This window comes from Myxocyprinus asiaticus, chromosome 14 (assembly GCF_019703515.2).
Source record: "Myxocyprinus asiaticus isolate MX2 ecotype Aquarium Trade chromosome 14, UBuf_Myxa_2, whole genome shotgun sequence".
NCBI classification, from domain to species: domain Eukaryota; kingdom Metazoa; phylum Chordata; class Actinopteri; order Cypriniformes; family Catostomidae; genus Myxocyprinus; species Myxocyprinus asiaticus.
The window spans coordinates 25,258,936-25,267,657 of NC_059357.1; the positions used below are offsets into that span (position 1 = coordinate 25,258,936).

An 8,722-nucleotide genomic window follows, 5' to 3' on the forward strand; every position below is an offset into this window, starting at 1 on the left:
ATCTCTGCAATGAAGTGGAATTTTATGTTGGTGCAGTTTTGAATTTCAAGTTGATGCCCTGATCACAGGAAATCATACCATTTTAACTTGGTACTGTTTCAATGTCTTATGCCATGACTGCATTTTTATTATGAGATCTAGACTCATGCCAAAAAGAAGCATGTATTCTAATAAAATCATGGAAATTGGGGGGAACTTGTACATCCTGGGTAATGCTGGATGAAGACTTCTGCTCTCTTGCTAATGTTAACTGTACATTGCATGATGCCTTTTTGTGTTCTTGAAGCCAATTCAAGGCCTTAGGTACTCCATCCATCCCTTTTTTCAGTGTTTTGTTGAGAAATCAAACACTGAGAAGGCAAGCACAACTCTTTACAGGACAAGGTTTTAATGAATATTTGGGCTCTATTGAACATACCAACATTGACTTTACTTGTGAAAACATTGCCTGTTAAACAGACAGCCAATCTTGCTGAAACAAATGCATCAGAGGAAGACAAAATAAAAGCAATGATGTCTCAGTCTAACCATGACTATGATCCGATCCAGTAAGTATGCAATTTAAGACATTGAAAGTATTTTAAATTGCTCTAGCATAAATTCTAACATGAATCTTCATTCAATAGCTATGCAAAGAAACTTGTTGGTCCACCCCCACCAAACTACACATGCTTTCGTTGTGGAAAAACTGGACATTACATCCGAAACTGCCCAACAAATGGGGTAATTGGGTTTTCATTACTAGAGCTGCTTTAAAATTTGTTGTGAACTTGCTGACACGCACTGTAGTCAGAGAAGAAATTTAACCTTGAATATCAACCATGCGTTAGCAGGATCGAAGTTTTGAAGCTCCTCAACGGATAAAGAAAAGCACAGGAATTCCTCGGAGTTTCATGGTGGAGGTAGATGATCCAAACAGAAAGGGAGTCATGATGACCAACAGTGGTGCATATGCTATTCCTACTATTGATGCGTGAGTATACCTTGCCTTGCTGATAGTTGTGTTGAAGAAAAGGTTTGACATTTTTTTTAAATTATGCAAAAAAAAAAAAATTGTTCAGATTATCCATCAGAGTAGAGGCCTCACCATGTATTAAATATGAACGTTGGGCATATTGTGTTTGCTTTGTTTAGTGAGGCTTATGCTATTGGGAAGAAAGAGAAGCCACCCTTCTTGCCGCAGAATCAGTCCTCATCCTCAGAGGAAGAAGACCCTGTGCCTGATGAGCTGCTGTGTCTGATCTGCAAGGATCTTATGATTGATGCTGTGGTTATCCCCTGCTGTGGAAATAGCTACTGTGATGAGTGTGAGTGTCTGCTCAAGCAAAAATTATTCAGAAAGAGTCTGACCTTTTGAAAGCTTACACAAATGTTTGGCCGCAGGTATTCGTACATGTTTGCTGGAGTCTGATGAACATATTTGCCCCACCTGCAAACAGTCGGATGTATCTCCCGATGCTTTGATTGCTAACAAGTTTTTGCGCCAAGTAAGAAACCATTACCTATAATAATCTTACCCATTTCTTTCTTTGTTGTTTCTTCTGTGTATTCATTTCTAACCTAATAGTAGGGTTTTAAAAACTTATGATTCTCTCCAACCTTAGGCAGTAAATAATTTTAGGAATGAAACTGGATACACCAAGAGGATTCGCAAAGCTACTGCTTCTCAATCAGTGGTACAAGGAGCCCAAGCACAGGCTCATGTGCAGCGGCCACCTCTGAGGCCCGCCACTTCACGCCAACAGGACCCTCTGATGGCCAGTCTTCCGAGAGCAACAGCTGCTAGCACTCCTCCTCAAAGCACGCCAGCTGCAGCCTCGTCTCCTGCTAGCACTCACCAGCCCTCCAGCACCCCACCTTCTACCAGCTGCTCTAACTTGCAGAGTAGCAGTACACCTGCAGTGAACTCTCCTCAGCACTCTACTATGCAGGATGATCCGCCGTTGTCCAAGTAAATCATATCTGTATCTATATAGAACATGAGCTGCTTGATTTAGTTTGCCCTTTACTGTTGTTACTATTGTAGAATTTTATGATTTTGTTGTTGTGATTTTTGTAGGGAGGAACCTGCATCTGAGGTTCCCGCATCTTCTGTTGTGCCTTCATTAGAGACCTCTGTGCCAACGACTTCTGCTGGTCCAAAGGTATTGAATTTTTATAGGATACTTGCATTTAATAGATATTAGAACATAGACCAGATTAATATATAGTGCTTCAATGAATGCAATGTAGTGATCTTCTATTTGGGATGCCTAGGGGTTCCATGTCCCAGTGATTGGGCAGCCTAATATGCCTCAGCATCTCATGCACAGACCAGGTAAGATAATCTCAGCAAAAGTGACTAACTTTAGTTTTGGTGTTTTTTCTGTAGACATAGTCTTCCTGTGAAAAAGAAATAATGTATTTTTCTAATAGGGCCGCCAAGAGCTAGTGGACCAAGGCCAACTGGGAGCCGTTCTCAATGGGATCCGTAAGTGTCTCAACACTTCTTATGACGTTTCAGTCTGATAAAAAAAAAGTGGATGCCTGACTCAGTTTTTTCCATCTTGCCAGGTCCTCAAGTAGAGGGAGGAGGCCTCCTAGTGAGCGACCACAAAGGACACAGCAACCTCCACCAGTGCAAAACCTTCCTCCTGTAGTCCCCCCAGTGTTCGTGCCTCCTCTCTTTCCACCTCCACCACACCCCATGCCTCAGCCACCAGGTGTTATTCCTCAGCAATATCCCATGCAGTATCCTCCAGGACAGCAGCAGCCTCCTCCCTTCAACATTCCGCCACCTGTCTTTCCACCAATCCCACCTAATGTGCAGGCTCCCTGGGTGGCTCCTGGCACTCAGCCACCCATAGCCAACCCTATCCCCAATATGCCAACAGCACCTTTTCTATCCAAGGAGGAATTTTACAGGCAGCAGCGCAGATTGAAAGAAGAGTGAGTAGAGTTTGCCTTTTATTGGAGAATTATATATTGTGTAGGACTTATTTGGCAAAAGGCTCACTTTGCTGACATTTCATAAGTATTGTTGATAACCTATTTTAACATATTTAGTTGATTTGCATAGTAGCATCAAAATTAATTTGTGTCTTTTAGAGGTACCTTTATATAAAATACAGTCTGGATTGTAGAGAATGTCATTATTCTCTTTCCCGCTCCCTCCTCTTGAATTACCAAGTTTTAACTGCAATGTTTATTTCCTTCCTGTTTTTGAAAAATAGTTCCCAATCTCGATTTGTAACCAGGGAGAAAAAGTCTAAACTTGAGGAGTTTACCAATGACTTTGCCAAAGAGCTATTAGAGTACAGGAAGATCCAGAAGGACAGAAGGAGATCGTACTCTAGGTAAGGAAATATCACAGGTCCACCACCAAGGGGTAGTTTTTTTTTTTTTTATGAAAATGTTTGGCATTATCAAAATTGTCACAATGTTTTCTTTCTTTTCAGATCAAAATCTCCATACAGAGGCTCCTCTTACAGTGGCTCATCATATTCCTATTCCAAATCTCGCTCACGGTCCAGATCGCCACGCTCCTATTCTAGGTCATTATCCCGGTCTAGGTCCCATTCACGCTCTCGTTCCCGATCACGCTCCTACTCTCGCTCACCATACTCCCGCAGAGGCAGAGGACGGAGCCGTAGCTATCGATCTAGGTCTCACAGTCCAGCATTCCATCGCTCCCGCAGCAGATCGCCATCATATAGGGGTCGAGATGTGAGTGAGATGGGTAGTGGAATCTATCGTTCCCGTTCCAGATCCCCAGTATATAAGAATCACAGTCCCAGCAAGAAACTTCCACCATCTCAGATGGAGGGGGAGCGTAAATACTCTGGCAGATACAGAGAGCTGCCACCTTACGATGCTAAGGCTTATTATGGCCGCAAGGTAGACCAGAGTGACCCCTACGAGAGAGAACGGTACAGAGAGTGGGAAAGAGAGTACAGGGAGTGGTATGACAATTACCTCAAGAGCTACAACAACCAACCCGGTGGTCACCCGCGGAGCCGTCGTCCAAGCAGCAGAGATCCCTATACCCCTGAGCGTTTTGCCCCTCCTAGACCAAGAGAAAACTCTCCCTATAGTAGGGGACATCGGGAGGATTACCCACCACCTTCTCATAGTCATGGAGTTACCCAGAGAGGCCGCGATCCCATGACATACCAAGAGAAGTGTGCTGAGAAGTATGGCCACCTCCACATCAACACTGGTGCTGGTAAAGGACTTAACAAAGACTCTTTGAAACCTCTTAAGGACAGAGAGCCCAGTAGCAGCACTGCTACAGACCTCAAGACTCTGAAACATAAGAAACATCGCAAAAAGAAGAGAGATGATGGTGACCCCTTCAGTCACTCTGACTCTATGGATAATTCCAGGAAAGATGAACGCAAAGGAGACTCTATGATGATGAATTCAAGTCGTGACGATGCCACACCTGTCAGGGATGAGCCCATGGATAGCGCTGCCGTGCCCTACAAACGCACCCCTGAAAAGGAGAAGATCGAGAAGACTAAGAGCAAGACAGACAAAATTAAACTAAAGTCTGAAAGCAGTGGACAGAAGGAAATTTCAGGAAAGGGGACAAAGCCTGCCAAAGAGGAGGCAGATGCACTGCGAGATAAGGTGGCTCCAACTGAACCAGCCATTAAGAGAGTCAAAGAAGAACTACCCCACAAATCTGAAGTGACCAAACCTCAGTTCATCGAGTCTAAACTCATGCTCCCTCGCAAGCTGATGCAGTCTAGACCCATCAAACACCATCAAGAGCTTAAGTCAGTCAAAGATGAACTTAAAGGCAAGAAAGAATTGGTGAAAGACCCAGCAAAGCAAGAAAAAATTCCTGCCAAAGATGGGAAGGTCAAGAAAGAGCTAGAGAAGCCTGTGAAAACTGAGAAAATGCCCACCAAAGCAGTTGACACCAAACAGGACAAAAAGAAGAGGAAAGATGACAAGCCATATGTGAAAGACCTGGACATCCCCCCAGTCAAAGTAGCCAAAATGGAAGTTACTGAAAAAGCCAGAGGCTCTCCAAAACCTAAACCCAGGCTGGAGAGTGAAAGACCAGTTGAGAAGCAGAAAGTAGTTATTCCATCCTTGATGGATATTAAGCCAGAACCTGTGAGAAAGATTAAAATTAACAGAGAAATCGGCAAGAGGATAATTGGCATTGATCACCCTGTTTCTGCTGAGGATTTAGTGCATGCCACAGGAAAGGGCAGGCTGGAAAAGTCTAGGGGAAAACTGAGGAGGAAGGAGCATGCGCCTGATGGGTCAGGGTCCTTGCTGGTTGATTACACCAGGTGAGATATTTCAAGTACTTAGCAGATTTCTTTCTCTTTTAATTTGTTACGCAACACTGAACCATCTGCTTATTCATGTTTGTTGTGTTTGACAGCACTAGCTCCACAGGTGGAAGCCCCATCAAGAAGCATGAAGAGAAGATTGACCTAAAGAAAACTGTGGTAAAGACCCTGGAGGAATACACCAATAACAGCTCCACCCCTGCTGAAGATGAAATTGTCATGATCCAAGTGCCCCGCTCCAAGTGGGAAAAAGAGGACTATGAATCTGAGGATGATGATTCTAAGGGCACCATTGGGACTCGCAGTGTCAATATATCCAGCTCTGCTCCTGTGGGTGAGAACACTGCTCCGAAAGCAACAAGCAAGGAATCTCCCCATGCTGACAAAGCCCCCTCTGCATCCAAAGACACTCAGGCAGTTGTGAAACCTGCCAAGGATTCCACATTAGGTGATAAGGAGAGAGATACAGACAAGGAGAAAGATCGAGACAGAATGAAAGAAAGAGACCGCAGTGGTGCAGATCGTGAGGTAACAGATAAAAGGAATCCTAGTGTGCCTAATCAGGAAAGAGAAAGAGGAAGTGACCACGGCAGTGAGCGGAGCTCCTCATCCCAGTCCTCCAGGGACAGATTAGCTGACCGATCTGAACCACACTCTAGAAAGCCAGCTGGTAGGGAGACGACTACTAGCCTCACCAACAGGAAACCAGACCACAGAGATGATGCAAGAGACCAGTTAAGCACCAGATTGAGAGATGAGAGAGGTCCTATCAGGAGAAGAGGATCACCCTCCCCACCCTCTAGGGTAAAGGACTTGCGCACAGACTCTGTAAGAAAAGGCCTGGAGGTTTCTCAGGAGTCTCAAAGCCCAACTAGGGAGAAGAGAACATCATCCCGAAACACCTCAGAGCCCAAAAGAACAGGGCAAGAGGACCACAAATCATTGAATAAGGAGAGCCAGAGTTCTAGGCATTCTGACATGCGTCCCACAAAGGACAGGGAGCACAGGACTCCTCAAACAGCTGCGACTCCAGAGCCTAGAGCTGATACAGAGAAAGGTGGCACACACGGTGACCACATCAAAATCCTAGCTGCGCGCTCAACACGACTGTCCTCTGATTTAGCACGAGAAACTGATGAAGCTGCGTTTGTCCCGGACTACAGCGAAAGTGACAGTGAGACCTCGGACTTTGAGAGCAAAATGGAGCAGAGAGGGCGAGAGAGGGACAGCAGTGGCAGCCAGAGTCCAAGCCCCTCTGGAAGCCATGGACATAGTAGCAGCCCTAGCTCCCCGGGCAGTCAGGACAGCAAAAAGAAGAAAAAGGACAAAAAGGAGAAGAAAGAGAAAAAGAAACACAAGAAGCACAAAAAACACAAAAAGCATAAGAAACACACAAGTAATGAATCTGAAGCAGAGCTCAAAGGACAAAAACACAAACACAAAAAAAAGAAGTCCAAAAAGAGCAAGGACAAGGATAAAGATGATATGGAAAAAGATGAGAATGATGAACATGGGGCAAAAGTATCTGTTTAATTCATTACAGGTTGATTATTTGATCTAATTTACTCATCTTTAAGAGAGAAAAAAAAGATATATATTGTACTGCAGAAAGGAGGTCGTCTGTTTTAAGTACTGTTCAGCTTTCATTCTGTACAATGTTTCATTGGTTAGAGACATGATATTTTTGTTAGTTAGTTGGTCCTAACCTCTGCCACCAATGTAAGAGAGTAGCTACTTGAATGATTGTTGTTGCTTTGGGTTATGAACTTTCATTAATATTTTGGTTCTGATTTAAAATTCTAGCAAGATTCTTTTGGTTCTGATTTAAAATCCTAGCAGGAATCTTTCATTAAAGTACATAATGGTTTTGCATTAAGGCCATAGTGGAGGAAGCACTTTACAAATGTGAATGTGATTACAGATTTGCAAAAGTTTGCCCTTTTGTACCTCATCTCTTATATGTCTGGTGTTGGTGAGAAGCATATCATTATGACAGTATGATAATATTGTTACAGAGGTAATTGGATGGTAGTGGCTGGGCATTGGGGCATACATTGATTGCAAAGTATATGTTTTTGCACTGTGAATATTTCCTCTGCTGTTTTAAGTTTCAATTCTACTTCACCTTCACAAGAGTAATTTAAATTATCTGAAGAAATGGAAATATGTTTTGAGGGTAATAAATTTTTTTCAGAAAATATAAAGGTTGTCTCCTGTCTTGTGCGTATTGTAGTGTCTTGCCCTTAGTAATAAAGATTCCCAAGGTGTAACAATTACATATGTAAGAGTTACCATGGCAATGGAAACCTGGAAATATCAGGGAAATTTTCAATTGTCAGTTCAATTACCTGGGAAAAGTCACGGATATGAGTAAAATCAGTCATGGAACTTTGTATATTGAATATAATTGTATTATTATTTTTTTTTCCTTGTCTAAAATATTTAATTGGCTAGGTATTGCTGCTTGTGTAGAGTAAAACTTGTAAGCCACCATAGTAACATCAGTCTGTTGATGGTCTTGCACTTCAGAGTAATAACTTAAGTCTTTTTATTTTAAAAGTTATCTACCAGAAATAGAAATTGCTCCATTAAAATTATTTGTATCCAGTAATCAAGACGTCAAAAGGTCATACAATTATTTTCGTCAAAAAGTGTGGGAACCCTGTTACTTCTAGTTTTAGTTGTACATGTTTTCTGGCATGTCACCACTCACCAGCTGCCAAAGGATCAATTTCATTGAGCATTGAAACTTGAAAGATTTTACTAGAATAAATACCACAACTAAACATTCAGGGTCTCTTTAGCTCTAAATGCAAAGGTTGCTCACTCGGCATAAAGGAGGACTGCAAAAAGCAGTTGTAATTTATTAGTAGTAACTAACTAACTTTTTTTTTCATTGTTTTCATAACATTCTCATTTGTTTAATGTTATTCCAGCGTAAATGTTGAAACTGCTGCTAAAGAGTGATCATTTATCCATCAGTAAATATGTAAGTCAGTTAAGCTTGTGGAAAGTGGTATAATTCTGAAATTGCTCTAAAACTCAATAGGTTTTACCATAACTTTACACTCCATATGGAAGTTCTCACTTATTGCCCTTTTGAGTTTATGGAAGTTCTCACTTATCGGCCTTTTGAGTTTTAACCACAAGAGGGCATACGAGGTTTCTGACCCATAAATATGCGATTTACACAATCGGAAGATGCTTATTCTTTGAGGAAGTTCGAAGCACAGAGTTAAGTATTTGAAGTTTTGATGATATTTTCATTCTAAATACACATTTTAGTACCATAATTGCCGTGTTTTTAGTACCATAATTGCCGTGTTTAGTTGAGGTTTAGCTGAAAAAGAAGCATACCTTTGGTGGGCTGGCACAGTACTGATGGTTGGCAACAGCACAATGTTATGTCCTGTGTGTGTCCTCATAAGGGG

General features: G+C 42.3%; 1 protein-coding gene across 1 annotated transcript; it reads left to right on the top strand.

Annotated features, from left to right (window-relative positions):
* Positions 1–316: 316 nt before the first annotated feature.
* Positions 317–7,495, top strand: LOC127451228 (E3 ubiquitin-protein ligase RBBP6-like). Its single transcript, XM_051715743.1, has 13 exons — positions 317–548; positions 627–723; positions 831–973; positions 1,135–1,307; positions 1,384–1,487; positions 1,605–1,951; positions 2,060–2,144; positions 2,257–2,317; positions 2,416–2,470; positions 2,554–2,928; positions 3,213–3,335; positions 3,438–5,288; positions 5,384–7,495. The coding sequence occupies exons 1-13, from the start codon at positions 391–393 to the stop codon at positions 6,822–6,824; spliced, it is 5,013 nt and encodes a 1,670-aa protein (XP_051571703.1). The 5' UTR covers positions 317–390; the 3' UTR covers positions 6,825–7,495.
* Positions 7,496–8,722: the final 1,227 nt, after the last annotated feature.